Source organism: Urocampus carinirostris, chromosome 17 (genome assembly GCF_059441175.1).
Source record: "Urocampus carinirostris isolate Australia breed hairy pipefish chromosome 17, RoL_Ucar_1.0, whole genome shotgun sequence".
Lineage (NCBI taxonomy): Eukaryota > Metazoa > Chordata > Actinopteri > Syngnathiformes > Syngnathidae > Urocampus > Urocampus carinirostris.
In genome coordinates, this window is record NC_142365.1 from 3,755,393 (window position 1) to 3,772,396 (window position 17,004).

Here is a 17,004-nt window from a genome sequence, read left to right on the forward strand (position 1 = left end):
ATATTTTCGGTCAGGTGACCTATATTTCCCTTCTCAAGGTTTCTTCGTTTTCATCATGCTGGGGTTTTTGAGTTTTTTCTTGCTCTCATGTCGGTTTTAGATCAGGGGATGCTGTCATAATAGTCTGTAGTGTGCAATAATTGGTGGTTTGTGCAGCTCTTTGAGACTGTCCCTTCTCAAGGTTTCTTCATTTCCTCATGCTGAAGTTTTGAGTTTTTCCTTGCCCTCATTTAGGCTTTAGATCAGGGGATGGTAACGTAATAGTCTGTAATCTCGAAAGCCCTTTGAGACTTCTTTTGATGCGGACTAAACAAACAAACATGACTTGACTTTAGGTTTTTGAGTTTTTCCTTGCCCTCATGTCGGTTTTAGATCAGGGGATGCTGTCATAATAGTCTGTAGTTTTTACAGTCCTTTGAAACTCCTTGTGATTAAGGGCCAAACAAATAAACATGACTTGACTTGGCCTTCTTAAGGTTTCTTATTTTCCTCATGCTGAGGTTTTTGAGTTTTCCCTTGCCCTCATGTCGGTTTTAGATCAGGGGATGGTGTCATAATAGTCTGTAGTCTGTAATAGTCTGTGGTCTGTGTAGCCCTTTGGGACTGTCTTTTCTCAAGGTTTCTTCATTTTCCTAATGTTGAGGTTTTTGAGTTTTTCCTTGCCCTCATGTCTGTTTTAGATCAGGGTCAGTGTCATCATAGTCTGTAGTTTGTACAGTCCTTTGAGACTCTTTGTCACTGCTAAAATCCCCACCACTGAAGCAAGTTATCACATTGCTCACTGTATAGCAAAGCACGGAAAACAATTTATATCTGCGACCGAATCAGCTGTTACTTCTGTTGCCCTTATTTTGTAGTAGCCTTCTGCCTTGCTGCTGTTATTTCAAGTTTTGATATTTTCTGCAATATTAAGAAAAATTAAGCCTGGCAAAAAATTAATCCGTGAATAAATTATTCATCAGAATTAGGTATTGACCTCCTAAATACGCTATACATAAAATATTTTTTTCCTACGATATTATTATGCCAGTAAATGTCTCACCTGTGTCCTGGGAGAGGCTGGCACTGTAGCTGTCACTCTCGGTGGCGGTGATACCGTGAGAACCCATGGTACGCCAGTCGGAGGTCAGAGTTCGCGCCGAGGCCGTTGATTGGCTCTGACTGGGTCGGCTGAGCGTCCATTGGCTGGAGTATCGGTTTCTGGAGCTGTGAGCAGACTTGATGCTCTTTCGAGAAACCGGATCTGAAACCAAGATCATCAGATTCTGACCATCTATTCTTCTTCTACTCCTTCAAGTTTAATGGCAGTTGGTACAATCCATTCTTCATACTGTTAGGAATTAAATATTAAAATGTACCGTTTACCAAATTGTTCGGACATTTTCACACGGGGGCAGATTTAATTTCATGAACAATTTAACTAAGTGAACTCCATCGAATATGGCCGAATTAGCCGAATTAATGTTGCTCGAGTCTCTGTGTAGCCTTCTCTGAAGTCCTCTAGCTTTCTCCTCTCGGCCCACGTCCCCCCGCAAGATGGCGTCCCGACTCCTCCCATGGGCGTGCCAAGAAAGCCCCCCGTGGGCGTCGCGATGTTATCAAAATTCCCAAGTCAAAATATTCTGCATTTGGAACAGCGTGACCTGTCATTGAACTACAGCCCAGTCAGTGAATATCTTGCATTAAACTCAATAAATGTAACTTGTATTCAATCGTATAAAATCCTTTATAGTCAAATGTATAAAATCCTTCAATACACCAAGTGGTTTCGAGCTTATGTTCACTGAGGCGGATTTTAGACTAAAATCAGGTCGACTCTTTTGCATTAAATCGAAAGAGATTCCTTCCAGGCAAATTACGTTGTGCTTTGTTTTATTTTAGTTTATTCTACAACAATTGTGCCCAAATGACATCCGGGTTTAAGTCTCCTCAAAATTAGCTTGCTTCTTTTGAACCATACGAAAATTGGTTAACAAGAGGAGCTGCTTCAATTATCCAGGAGTCAACTGCATTCCTTCCTGGCAAATTAAAATAAAGACAAAAATAATATTCAATTTTTTTTTTTAAATCGCGCCCAAACGACTCAGAATTAAGTTGCTGTTTTATTTTAGATTGAAATGGATTGAGAAGGGGAGCCGCTTCGATTGTCCACAAGTCATCTGCATTCCCTCTTGGCAATGAATAAACAAGAGGAGCCACTTCTATTGTCCAAGGGTCCCCTGAATTCTATTCTTCAATTGTTTCGGGCACAAAAAATGTGATCGATATTTCTACAATAAACGTGCCCATTTCACGTTTGTTTTTAAACGGCTCCAAAAAAGTTTGTTTTTTTGCTCTAAATAGAAATAAATTTACAAGAGGAGCCGCTTCAATTGTCAAGGAGTCATCTGCATTCCATATAGGCAAATGATTGTGCTTTGCTGGGCACAAACATCTGACCATTTTCTTAACATTTCTTCTAGGCTACTTAAAATTCGATCGCCTTTTTTTGCACTAAAATCGAAATGGATTAACAAGAGGAGCCGCTTCGATTGTCCAGAAGTCACCTGCATTCCCTTTTTGCAAATCCCTACAAAAATCCGACCTATTTGCAACGATGGTGCTCAAACAACATCAAAATTAAGTTGCCTCTTTTGCAAAAATCAAAACTGATTAAAAGAGGAGCCGCTTCAATTGCCGAGGAGTCATCTGCATTCCATATAGGCACATGATTGTGCTTTGCTAGGCACAAACATCTGACCATTTTATTAACATTTTTCTCAGACTACTTAAAATGAGGTCGGGTTTTTTTGCACTAAATCAAAATGGATTTACAAGAGGAGCCGCTTCAATTGTCCAGAAGTCACCTGCATTCCCTCTTTGCAAATTCCTACAAAAATCCGACCTATTTGCAACAATGGTGTTCATGTAACCGGTGTAATAATAACTTCCTGCTGAAATATGTTTGTATAGTTTGTGTAGAAGTGTCCTGCAATGACAAGTCCTGCAATGACAAGTCCAACAGTGCCACCTGCTGGTACGGGGTAAGGTTTAGTTTAGCTTTTGATTTTATGACCGGAAGGCGGATATTGTTAGCAGTCTCCAGCGCGCTGCTAACAGTAGGCCACGATCTTTTGGTGCTCTGCAAAAAGTGAATTGACAATATTAAAACCACGACTGACAAATCTTGCAACATACACAGTAATGTAATCGATGTTGTCAAGGTGTTTGGGATTATTTTTGTTTTGTTTCTGTCGCCATTTATGTTAGTTTTGCCGTACGCTGTACTGGACCGATCTGCGGATTCCCCTCATAGATATTTAGAACCAGCGGAGGTGCTAACCACTTGGTGTGTGTGTTGTGTCGCTCATTGCAGGTAAATTGTTCCCGTTTTTACACTCGTTATTGTAATTATTTATGTTTTCACAAATATATAAAAAGGATGATGTTGGTTGAAATTCAGACTAAAACTATGTCGAGTTGAATTCATTGTAAAAGTTAAAACTACTATACGATCACTTGCTAAAAGTAGCTTGTTAAAATGTATGTGAAAAATATTGTGATTGTTGATTTTCTGAACTGTATTGTATGTCAATTGAAAAGAAAACTATTTGATATGTTTAGAGCAGTCTCCAGCGCGCTGCTAACGATGTTGAGATCCAACGGAGGTGCTAACCACATGGTGTGTGTATTGAAGGATTTTATACATTTGACTATAAAGGATTTTATACGATTGAGTGCAATGAAGATTTTCACCAAGTAGGCTATGGTTCAATGATAGGTCGCGCCGTTCCGAATGCAGAATATTTTGTCTAGTTCTGTTGATAACAGCACTCTGACGGAGGACGGCAGGCGAAGAAGACGATTTTTGAGAACAAGGCCCTGATGACGTAGAAACGCTCGGTGTTGTTTTGTGAGTTTTCCAGACGTCGCGACGCCCAGGTTGAGCTTCATTGGCACGACCATGGGAGGAGCCGGCAAACCATCTTGCGTAGAGGCGTAGGCCGAGAGGGAAAAAAGGCTTGAAGACTTCAGAAAAGGCTCGCCAGAGACTCCAACGACACCAATTCGACTAATTTGGCCATTTAAGAGGGAGTATACTTAGTCAAATTGCTATGTGTGAAAATGTCGGCTATTCTTGTCCATCTTTTCCATCAAGAAACGAGCGCGCATTGTTGGGTGGATGTAGGTTGTGTTTGTGTTGGAATTATATACATATATTTATCCTACAGTTGACATTAATATGTTATAAGTGTTCTCAGCCCTTTTTGTATAGTTTTCAGCCGTAAGCTGTTCTTCAAGGCCATGAGTTGTTTTTTGTTCAGTCTGTTTCACATTCCAGTGGGTGCACCCTGACCTGTGCATGCCATAACTCGAGTTGTTTTTCACCAAGAACCTTAATGAAAAGAAGGGAGGGATCGGAGAGTTCTTCAGAGTGAGGAGGAGATTTGTAACAGCCCGGTCTCCGCCGCTCTCATTATAATGATTAATAAAATAACCAATTCTCAATGACCGATTCTCTATGTCTTTTTTTATTTCAGAGCGTTTTATTAAAAATGTTGGGGACTTAAACCTAACAGTTTGGTCAATGGAGTCAGATAACTAATTCGAACCATTTGGTAAACGGTACATTTTAATATTTATAACCTAACAGTATGTTGTGTCGCTCATTGCAACGTAACTGAAATCAAAGCCTCATCATCCAGTCCAGCCTGAATGTGGATCCTTGGTGGGACGGGTACACCGCAGCAAAATTAAGTTGTCTCTTTTGCAAAAATCAAAGAAGATTAACAAGAGGAGCCGCTTCCATTTATTTACGAGCCGGCTGCATTCCATGATTCTGCTTTGTGCTGGGCACAAAATCGGATTGTTTTATGATACCGGTCTCCAAATGAGGTTTGTGATATTTTTTCTCGGCTCAACAATTCGGCAGTGGATGTAAAAACCTACCAGGTGACACTTTTTAGGGATTTTCATGTCCAAAGTCAAAGAAAACTCACTCGTGCCAGGACGGATGTCCGACATGTCAATCAGAGGTCCCGAATTTTGGATGAGGGCTTGATGGTGAAGGGAGACGCCTGAGCAGAAATTCTGCGGGTTGACCGATTGGCTGAATTCAGTGTCGGTCACCGGCACCGCAGCCTTGTCCTCTCCTTTGAGAGACAAAAGAAACAAAATTAAATCATTCTTCTTGAAGAAGCATCAATGGATAGATACCTTTCAACCGCGTACCTATTTGTTTGATGCCTTCCTTGTCCTCGATGAGCAGCTGGACCCGGGGTATGTCGATGTGCAGCCGGGGGCCCTGAGGTGGGCCCTTCACCGGAGTGTCAATGCTCCGATTGTTTTTACTGTACACAGAAAAATGTTATTTATCACCATGCGTTTTTCCCCATTTTACAACATTTATAATAAATTCTCACCTAATAAGCATCTCCGCGAGGCTCTTGGCATCTATAAAAGGAAATGATATAGAATAGAATATACCTTTATTGTCATTGTTACAAAACGGGTTGAACATATTGTGAAAACGAAGTTGGACGTGGCACTCCAGTTTCACATTTAACAGTGAGGATAAAAGAAAACAAAGAAGATAAAGGAACAAAGAAGATAAGGTTTTACCGTAAATTCCGGACTATGAGCCGCTACTTTTTTCCTAAACTTTCAACCCTGCGGCGCTCGAGTACAAAAGGTAAGATTTAGACCGGTGGAATATATGCGCCGAGGAAGACTGCAACTTCTTGGCTTGTGCATGAATTAAATTAGCGTAATCATACCCTCATCATGCAAAATGCAAAAAGAAAGGCAGTAGCTCAGGAGGTAGAGCGCTCCTCTTGGGATCAAGGGATCCCAGTTCGAATCCCGGCTTGTCCGTGTTACATGTCGAAGTGTCCTTGGGTAAGACACTGAACCCCTAATACCCCCAATAAGCAGGTTAGCGCCTTACATGGCTGCACGGCCGCTATTGGGAAATGTGAAGCACACTGTAAAGCACTTTGGGAAGTCATTGACTTGAAAAGCGCTATAGAAATGCAGATCATTTCATTTCATTTTCATTTCAAAGGCACATGACGCAGCTTTCAAGCTAAAAGCAATCGAGCAGTCCGATAAAGAAGGAAACAGAGCTACTGCACGTAAACTTGGCATAAACAAATCGATGGTGAGACGCTGGAAACGGCAGCGGGAAGAACTGGAGAAATGTAAAAAGGCGAAAAGGTAATAAAACTAGGTGGCCCGAACTGGAAGACCCTCTAGAAGACTGGGTGAACACACAGAGAGCAGACGGCCGAGGTGTTTCGACTGTGCAGATCAGACTGACAGCAAAAACAATCGCCACCGAAAAGAAAATTCCGGATTTCAAAGGAGGACCGTCGTGGTGTCTTAGATTTATGAAACGAAAAGGTCTGTCCGTCAGGAGATGTATATTTAGTAGATATATTTTTTTCCCTCCCTTACATTTGGAAATATACACTTTTTTTCCTTGGATTACCGTATTTTCCGCACTATAAAGCGCACCGGGTTATAGGGCGCACCCCGAAAAAATAGTCTTTGGTCCTATATTTGACATACATAAGACGCACCGGATTATAAGGCGCTACAATGGGAAGGTGGACAAAACAGTCAGATGATTCAGTCCAACTTATTACCCCCTTAACATTCCCAAAGCTTGCAAAGACGTGTCGAGAACACGTACGATGTCACTCAAATGCATCGTTCCATCATTCGGAAGGTTAAAGTCTTGGGATTCAAGAAATGCCAACCATTCCTTAGTTTCTATTTTCTATTTCGCTCGCAACTTTACTGTGCATTTGACGATAAACACTTGGAATTGAGTTTAATTTAAAAATAGACACTCCATTCCATCCATTATCTGCACCGCTTATCACAGAAACATCGAGTTCAGTCTGAAACAAGATACAGGGACAATATAAAACCCGGAGTAGCTCACCAAAGTCGTTGTGTTCAATAATAATGTGCAGCCATGGTCCTCTTATATCCGTGAGTTTAGTAAATCCAGGAGAATAAAATATTTACAAATACAGAATAGTAAAAAAATGCTTTCTGTATGCCGTCAACCATTCATCTTTTTCGGCCAATTGCAGGCTTTGTTTTGCCGCTTCAGCCAATGCCAGCCTGTAAATGATAAAAAGGATCCGCCCCTTGACCTCCGAATAACTTTAGCCAATAGTGATCGATTCAACTGATGATTGACACATCTTTTTCGGCCAATTGCAGGCTTTGTTTTACAGCTTAAGCCTATGCCAGCCTGTAAATGATAAAAAGGATCCCCCCCTTGACCTCCGAATAACTTTAACCAATAGTGATCGATTCAAATGATGATTGACACATTGGTTAGCCAATGAAACGCCGGTAAATAAATCCCAGCATACGCCGCGGACTACTTGGCGTTCGGGGGAAAATCGAGTCGGCGGCTGCAAGTTAGTTGGAAGACTTTGTGATTTAACATTGATCCATAAATAAGGCGCACTGTATTAGGCGCATGGTCAGCTTTTGAAAAAATTAAGACTTTTAGGTGCGCCTTATAGTGCGGAAAATACGGTACTTTCAACGGGACCCGGACTCTGCAGGTCTGCATCAAACCTTAAGTACCGGTATCATTTTCCGTTCACTTTGCCGGCTGTGATTTTTGGACTGTGGACTTTAATGAATGAAATTGTGTGTTTAATTGCTGTTAAAAATGTCGGAAAAAATTGTTAAAACGTCACGAAATTGTGAATATGCTTAATTGCTGTTGAGATTGTCGAGAAAAATTGTTCAAACCTCACATTGTTTATTTGCTAAAAAACAAACCAAGAAGTATTTAATTGCTGTTAAAAGTGTCGATAAAAACTCATATTGTTGGGATATGATATAATGAAATTGTGTGTTCAATTGCTGTTAAAAATGTCGAAATTGTTAAAACGTCATATTGTCAGATATAACGTAATTGTTCAACCCTCACATTGTTTATTTGCTGTTAATAGTGTCAATAAAGTTGTTCAAACCAAAAATAAATGAAATGATCTGCATTTATATCGCACTTTTCAAGTCAAGACTTCCCAAAGCGCTTTACAGCGTGCTTCACATTTCCCAATAGCGGCCGTGCAGCCATGAAAGGCGCTAACCTGCTTATCAGGGGCATTAGGAGTTCAGTGTCTTACCTAAGGACACTATGACATGTAACACGGAGGAGCCGGGATTCGAACAGCGATCTCTTGATCCCAAAACGAGCGCTCTACCTCCTAAACCACTGCCGTCCCAAAAAAACTTATAGCGGCCGTGCAGCCATGTAAGGCGTTAACCTGCTTATCGGGGGCATTAGAGGTTCAGTGTCTTACCCGAGGACACTTCGACATGTAACACGGAGGAGCCGGGATTCGAACTGCGATCCCTTGATCCCAAAACGAGCGCTCTACCTCCTAAACCACTGCCGTCCCAAAAAAACTTATAGCGGCCATGCAGCCATGTAAGGCGTTAACCTGCTTATCGGGGGCATTAGGGTTCAGTGTCTTACCCAAGGACACTTTGACATCCAACACGGAGGAGCCGGGATTCGAACAGCGATCTCTTGATCCCAAAACGAGCGCTCTACCTCCTAAACCACTGCCGTTCAAAAAAAACTTATAGCGGCCGTGCAGCCATGTAAGGCGTTAACCTGCTTATCGGGGGCATTAGGGGTTCAGTGTCTTACCCAAGGACACTTTGACATCCAACACGGAGGAGCCGGGATTCGAACTGTGATCCCTTGATCCCAAAACGAGCGCTCTACCTCCTAAACCACTGCCGTCCAAAAGAACTTATAGCGGCCGTGCAGCCATGTAAGGCGTTAACCTGCTTATCGGGGGCATTAGAGGTTCAGTGTCTTACCCGAGGACACTTCGACATGTAACACGGAGGAGCCGGGATTCGAACTGCCATCCCTTGATCCCAAAACGAGCGCTATACCTCCTAAACCACTGCCGTCCCAAAAAAACTTATAGCGGCCGTGCAGCCATGTAAGGCATTAACCTGCTTATCGGGGGCAGTGTCTTACCCAAGGACACTTCGACATGTAATACGGAGGAGCCGGGATTCGAACTGCGATCCCTTGATCCCAAAACGAGCGCTCTACCTCCTGAGCCACTGCCGCCCCAATGAAGGACATTTAGTTTCAATTGCCGGACTTAAAGCCGGGTTTGGGTTCGTTTTGTGTTTGTGTTACATTTTTTCATGTGGGCGCATGCGGCTTATATACAGGTGCGGCTTGTGTAAGTACAAAATCGGTTTTCCTCTTAAAATGTGGTGGGTGCGGCTTATAATCAGGTGCGCTCTATTGTCCGGAATTTACGGTAATTTACACAATATAAAGGAACAAAGAAGATAAAGGTTAAAATGTACACAATATGTATGAGTGCAATATGCAGTAGTGCAAAAATATACGAGTTTTTTTCAGCATTCCTTCCTATTTGTCTTACCTCGAAGCCGTTTCAGCCTCTTCTCTTTACGTTTTTTGCGGATAATGAAGAGCAGAGCGACGCCGATGGTGACCAGGATAACGGGCGAGCCGATGGAAAACAATTTTTTCACGTCGTCGCCTTCCCCCCGCGCAGATTTGATAGGAGGGATGGTGCCTATGGAGGAAATTCGCTTGCTATTTCATCCCTTCTCATCAAAAATAGGTTCATAAAAGAAAAAGAGTTCCACATTCATTCATTATCTACACCGCTTATCCTCAGTAGGGTCGCGGGGGTGCTGGAGCCCATCCCAGCTATCTTCGGGCAGTGGGCAGGGGACACCCTGAACCGGTTGCCAGCCAGTCGGAGGACACACAGGGACAGACGACTCACTAGGGACAATTTGGACCGGCCAATTAACCCGATAGCATGTTTTTGGATTGCGGGAGGAAACCGAAGTGCCCGGAGGAAACCCACGCAAGCACGGGGAGAACATGCAAACTCCGCACAGGAGGATTCCATCCCATGACCTCAGAACTAGCACGGCGGCGCAGTGGTTAGCGCTTGTGCGGCACAGTTCATGTAATGGGAACCTGTCGTGGGTTCAAATCCAGCTCCAGACTTCCTGTGCGGAGTTTGTATGTTCTCCCCGTGCTTGCGTGGGTTTCCTCCGGGCACTCCGGTTTCCTCCCACATTCCAAAAACATGCATTTCAGGTGGATTGGCCGGTCTAAATTGTCCCTAGGTGTGAATGAGCGAGCGAGTGAGTTGTCTTTCCCCGTGTGCCCTGCGATTGGCTGGCAACCAGTTCAGGGTGTCCCCTGCCCACTGCCTGGAGATGGCTGGGATGGGCTCCAGCCCCCCCGCGACCCTAATGAGGATAAGCGGTACGGCTAATGAGATGAGATGAGACCTCAGAACTGCGCCGCACACGCGCTAACCACTGCGCCGCCGTGCTGCCCAACTGTTCACTCGTTAGGGACAATTTGGACCGGCCAATTAACCTAACATGCATGTTTTTGGAATGTGGGAGGAAACCCACGCAAGAACAGGGAGAACATGCAAACTCCGCACAGGAAGGTTCGGTCTCATGACCTCAGAACTGTGGCGCAGACACGCTAACCACTCTGCCGCCGTGCTGCCCCCAATCAAGATTTTTGAAATAAATGAAAGTTCATAAACATTTGTTCGACCTTTAAGTACAAGGACTCAAACTGTATGAAGTAAACGACAAAATCCTACTCTTTATTTCTTATTTCTTCAGTTGTTCCTGATTCTAAAATGGCCACAAGGGGGTAATCATAGGATAGGATAGGTTAGGATAATCCAGTGATTCGGCGATCGCTGGGCGGAAGAAGTAAGACAGAAGTCCGGCGTGGAAAAACAGGAAGCCAGAGGCCGACAAGATCGATACCAGATACACAAGCAGATACCGGACAGACAGGATCGATACCGGAAAGGACGGGACAAAAAAGATCGATACCAGATACTGGAAGCTGGAGTCAGATATCAGACAGGACGAGACAGATGGGATCGATCCCGGATACTGTAGACTGGAGGAATGGATACCAGATATTGGAGACTGTAGCAAGATGTCAGACAGGACGAGACAGACGGGATCGATACCAGATACACGAGCAGATACCGGACAGGACAGGACAGAAAGGATCAATACCAGATACTGGAGACTGGAGTCAGATATCAGACAGGACAAGACAGGCGGAATCAATACCAGATACCGGAGACTGTAGCAAGATATCAGAAGAGGACGAGACAGACGGGATCGATACCAGACACTGGAGACTGGAGTCAGATATCAAACAGGATGAGATAGACAGGGACGATACCCGATACTGGAGATTATAGCAAGGTATCAGACAGGGCGAGACAGACGGGATCAATACAAGACATTGGAGACTGGAGTCAGATATCAAACAGGACGAGATAGACGGTAACGATACCAGACACTGGAGACTGGAGACCAATATCAAACAGGACAAGGCAGATGGGATCGATACCCGATGCTGGAGATTGTAGCAAGGTATCAGACAGGACGAGACAGACGGGATCGATACCAAACAATGGAGACTGGAGTCAGATACTAAACAGGATGAGATAGACGGGATTGATAACCGATACTGGAGACTTGAGTCAGATATCAGACAGGACAAGACAGACGGGATCGATACCAGACACTGGTGACTGGAGTCAGATATCAAACAGGACGAGATAGACGGTAAGGATACCAGACACTGGAGACCAATATCAAACAGGACAAGGCAGGTGGGATCGATACCCGATGCTGGAGATTGTAGCAAGGTATCAGACAGGACGAGACAGACAGGATCGATACCAAACACTGGAGACTGGAGTCAGATACTAAACAGGATGAAATAGACGGGATTGATAACCGATACTGGAGACTTGAGTCAGATATCAGACAGGACGAGACAGACGGGATCGATATCAGACACTGGTGACTGGAGTCAGATATCAAACAGGACTAGATAGACGGTAAGGATACCAGACACTGGAGACCAATATCAAACAGGACAAGGCAGATGGGATCGATACCCGATGCTGGAGATTGTAGCAAGGTATCAGACAGGACGAGTCAGACGGGATCGATACCAAACACTGGAGACTGGAGTCAGCTACTAAACAGGATGAGATAGACGGGATTGATAACCGATACTGGAGACTTGAGTCAGATATCAGACAGGACAAGACAGACGGGATCGATACCAGACACTGGTGACTGGAGTCAGATATCAAACAGGACGAGATAGACGGTAACGATACCAGACACTGGAGACCAATATCAAATAGGACAAGACAGATGGGATCGATACCCGATGCTGGAGATTGTAGCAAGGTATCAGACAGGACGAGACAGACGGGATCGATACCAAACACTGGAGACTGGAGTCAGATACTAAACAGGATGAGATAGACGGGATCGATAACCGATACTGGAGACTGGAGTCAGATATCAGACAGGACGAGACAGACGGGATCAATACCAGACACTGGAGACTGGAGTCAGATATCAAACAGGACGAGATAGACGGTAAGGATACCAGACACTGGAGACTGGAGACCAATATCAAACCGGACAAGACAGATGGGATCGATACCCGATGCTAGAGATTGTAACAAGGTATCAGACTGGACGAGACAGACGGGATCGATACCAAACACTGGAGACTGGAGTCCGATATCAAACAGGACGAGATAACCGGGATCGATAACCGATACTGGAGACTGGAGTCAGATATCAGTCTGGACGAGACAGACGGGATCGATACCAAACACTGGAGACTGGAGTCAGATACTAAACAGGATGAGATAGACGGGATTGATAACCGATACTGGAGACTTGAGTCAGATATCAGACAGGACAAGACAGACGGGATCGATACCAGACACTGGAGACTGGAGTCAGCTACTAAACAGGATGAGATAGACGGGATTGATAACCGATACTGGAGACTTGAGTCAGATATCAGACAGGACAAGACAGACGGGATCGATACCAGACACTGGAGACTGGAGTCAGATATCAAACAGGACGAGATAGACGGTAAGGATACCAGACACTGGAGACTGGAGACCAATATCAAACCGGACAAGACAGATGGGATCGATACCCGATGCTAGAGATTGTAACAAGGTATCAGACTGGACGAGACAGACGGGATCGATACCAGACACTGGAGACTGGAGTCAGATACTAAACAGGATGAGATAGACGGGATCGATAACCGATACTGGAGACTGGAGTCAGATATCAGACAGGACGAGACAGACGGGATCAATACCAGACACTGGAGACTGGAGTCAGATATCAAACAGGACGAGATAGACGGTAAGGATACCAGACACTGGAGACTGGAGACCAATATCAAACCGGACAAGACAGATGGGATCGATACCCGATGCTAGAGATTGTAACAAGGTATCAGACTGGACGAGACAGACGGGATCGATACCAAACACTGGAGACTGGAGTCCGATATCAAACAGGACGAGATAACCGGGATCGATAACCGATACTGGAGACTGGAGTCAGATATCAGTCTGGACGAGACAGACGGGATCGATACCAAACACTGGAGACTGGAGTCAGATACTAAACAGGATGAGATAGACGGGATTGATAACCGATACTGGAGACTTGAGTCAGATATCAGACAGGACAAGACAGACGGGATCGATACCAGACACTGGAGACTGGAGTCAGATATCAAACAGGACGAGATAGACGGTAACGATACCAGACACTGGAGACCAATATCAAATAGGACAAGACAGATGGGATCGATACCCGATGCTGGAGATTGTAGCAAGGTATCAGACAGGACGAGACAGACGGGATCGATACCAAACACTGGAGACTGGAGTCAGATACTAAACAGGATGAGATAGACGGGATCGATAACCGATACTGGAGACTGGAGTCAGATATCAGACAGGACGAGACAGACGGGATCAATACCAGACACTGGAGACTGGAGTCGGATATCAAACAGGACGAGATAGACGGTAAGGATACCAGACACTGGAGACTGGAGACCAATATCAAACCGGACAAGACAGATGGGATCGATACCCGATGCTAGAGATTGTAACAAGGTATCAGACAGGACGAGACAGACGGGATCGATACCAAACACTAGAGACTGGAGTCCGATATCAAACAGGACGAGATAACCGGGATCGATAACCAATACTGGAAACTGGAGTCAGATATCAGACAGGACGAGATAGACGGGATCGATAACCGATACTGGGGACTGGAGTCTGATACCAAATAGGACGAGATAGACGGGATGGATATTGGACAGGCTTCACAAGCAGGATACCAGACAGAGTCAAAACACACGTCTTGCGGGTGCAGAGGTTTGTTGACGGACTGACAAGGGGTGAGTGAGAGCACTGAGCTTAAATAGGAGAGAAGCCAATCAGGCAACGAGGGCAATGGGCAACCGTGACACTATCGAACCCCTCTTAATACTATTAATAATCGGTATCAGCTGATCCTTAGCCAGTTTATTGAGACGTCATCTCTAAGCAACGAGATTGGCGCGAGACCAAAACAACAATGGCGGATCTGCCTGACGAAAAGTTTGGAGTGCGGTAAATCTTTGTTTAAAAAAAAAAAAAAAAAAGTAATCGGGTAATAATGACAATTTGGTGTCAAAAACGTTGATTTGACACAAAGTGTCCCCGGCAAAAATCATGCGTCTAGGACGCAGGCAAACCAGAACACTGCATTCATTCATTTTTCGTGCGACTTATTTTAGTAAAGAATGAGAGACACTCACTTCCATCATAATCAGTCGTGGCAAACTGGGAGCTCTGGTTTCCGCAGCCAGCGCTGTTGCAGGCCTTCATTTTCAGCTCGTACCAAGTCGCCTCCCGCAGCTCGCTGAGGAAAAGCTGAGTGGTGGAGTTGGCTTTGAGACTCTGCCAGGCCCAAGTCCCTTTTGGTCTGAAGTCCAGCATCATGTCCGTGATGGGGCAGCCCCCGCTGGTCCAACCCTGCAGGTTGAGACCGGCGTGTGTGGAGTTGATGTGGGTGAGAAGAGGCTGGTCCTTGCTGAATACCGGTTCTACGGAGAGAGAACAAAGTTAGCTGTCGCTAGTGACTGGAAAATTGAAGCAGGGATTCAGAGTTTGGGTCAGGTTAAGGGGGGGCGGGGAAAATGAAGCCTCGTTTCGGTGGGTCACGTGATTGGTGAAAACCGTGGCGGTTTTAGGCACAGGGCGGGGCAAATGGAGAAATTTTGTACAAGAGACGGAATGGGGGGATTGCGCACAAATGTTTTAATCAACAACAATCAATAAATAGTAGTTTGTTAAATAATTCATGTGCATTGATGTCTATGGAAAGTTTAAAGAAGTTACTAACATTTGATAATGAATTTTTAGGACTTCAATGGGACATGAGTCCCAGGGTTGGGTAGGGTCACTTTAACTGGATTACTTTCAATGACTTACTCCAATAGCAAATATGCTAATAAAAGACAAAATAAACTAAATATGATAAAATGACTCAATTTTTTTGCAGGTTTGGGGAGTAACTGAATACATGGAACGGCAAAAATGATGTTGGCAAGCTGTTTGGATTTATTTTCATTTGGTTTCTGTCGCATTTGATGTTCGTTTTGCCGGAGATCAAAGCCAGGAGAGAAAGCTTACCACGTGTTGTGAGTCATTATTTTATTCATATTTTGTTTCTTTTGTCTTTTATTAGCATATTTGGTATTGCAGTCATCTAAAAGTAATTGAAAGTAATCCAGTTAAAGTAACCCTACCCAAACCTTGGTGAACGTCACGCAAGTGGGTTCTGTTTCCCTCCTGGTTTTGACAAGTAGAAGCTGAGTGATCCTTGTTCAGGGTTGGGTAGGGTTACTTTAACTTGATTACTTTCAATGACTTTTGGATTACTCCAATATCAAATATGCTAATAAAAGACAAAAGAAACTAACTATGAATAAAGTTACTAAATTTTGTGCAGGCTTGGGGATTAACGGAATACATGGAACGGCAAAAATGATGTTGGCAAGCTGTTTTCATTTTGTTTCTGTCGCATTTGATGTTCGTTTTGCCGGAGATCAAAGAGATCAGAGCCAGGAGAGAAAGCTTACCACGTGTTGTGAGTCATCATTTTATTCATTTTATTAGCATATTTGGTATTGGAGTCATCCAAAAGTCATTGAAAGTAATCCAGTTAAAGTAACCCTACCCAACCCTGGACATGACAAGCTTATATATAGCTGCAATACTGCACTCCTGCAGCAGAGACCAGTAGAGAGTCAATATGAATGAAACATCGAGTATGTCTCATGATTCATAAGGCTTCCATGTGCTCATCGGGCGGTTGCCCTTCATCAGAACTCACCTCTCCCGTGCGTTTTGGCTTCGATGATTTCGCTGATGCGACCCGAGCCCACGCTGTTCTTGGCCGCCAGCTTGACCTTGTACCACGTTCCGCAGCGTAGGTTGTCCAACCTGAAGGATCGCTCGCTGGAACTGATGAAAACGTCCCTCCACTCCTCGGTGTTGTCCACCGAATACTGGAGCACGAAGCCTGAGCCGTCGGCACAAATGCAAAAGGTTCATTCAGAGCAGTGGTTTGGACCCTATGGCTCGTGAGTCATATATGGCTCTTTTTTATATATTTTTCAAATCTAATCAGTGCAATCGTTTAATATATTGATACATGCAGCACCGATTATCGACATGCAAAACAGACCATACCGATCTACCGATCACATCATAGGTACCTCCGCGAACGGCAGCCTTTCCAGAAGCTTCGTGCTTTTTCGCTCTTTTTGTGATTTATTGTTTTAAGTGTCTGCTTCTATCTTCCGTGTTTTTTAGATTACTTTCTACCCTATCGTTATAGGTTTTAACACACAAAAATGCGTTTATTCAAGGAATCAACGCCTTGCGCAGAAGCAGAACTAAAAGAATTCTCGTGCCGGCGTGATGAGGGGGCCCTACTGTGGCTGCAGAGCCAAAGCTAAGGTGAAAGTTAAGCGGCTAGCCTCGATATAAGCCTTCGGTACCGTCCGTAATCATG

The 17,004-nt window shown here is 44.3% G+C and overlaps 1 protein-coding gene across 2 annotated transcripts in view; it reads right to left on the minus strand.

The window, feature by feature from the left end:
• Positions 1–17,004, minus strand: part of LOC148348971 (cell adhesion molecule DSCAML1-like) — a 143,246-nt gene that overhangs the window by 4,283 nt on the left and 121,959 nt on the right. For both annotated transcript variants that reach the window (XM_088320437.1, XM_088320436.1), the window contains exons 25-31: positions 16,321–16,509; positions 14,741–15,028; positions 9,435–9,590; positions 5,403–5,433; positions 5,212–5,330; positions 4,980–5,132; positions 1,043–1,243 (exon numbers count right to left, since the gene is read on the minus strand). In XM_088320437.1, coding sequence (XP_088176563.1) covers positions 1,043–1,243; positions 4,980–5,132; positions 5,212–5,330; positions 5,403–5,433; positions 9,435–9,590; positions 14,741–15,028; positions 16,321–16,509 — 1,137 coding nt within the window. The remainder of the gene's footprint in view (positions 1–1,042; positions 1,244–4,979; positions 5,133–5,211; positions 5,331–5,402; positions 5,434–9,434; positions 9,591–14,740; positions 15,029–16,320; positions 16,510–17,004) is intronic.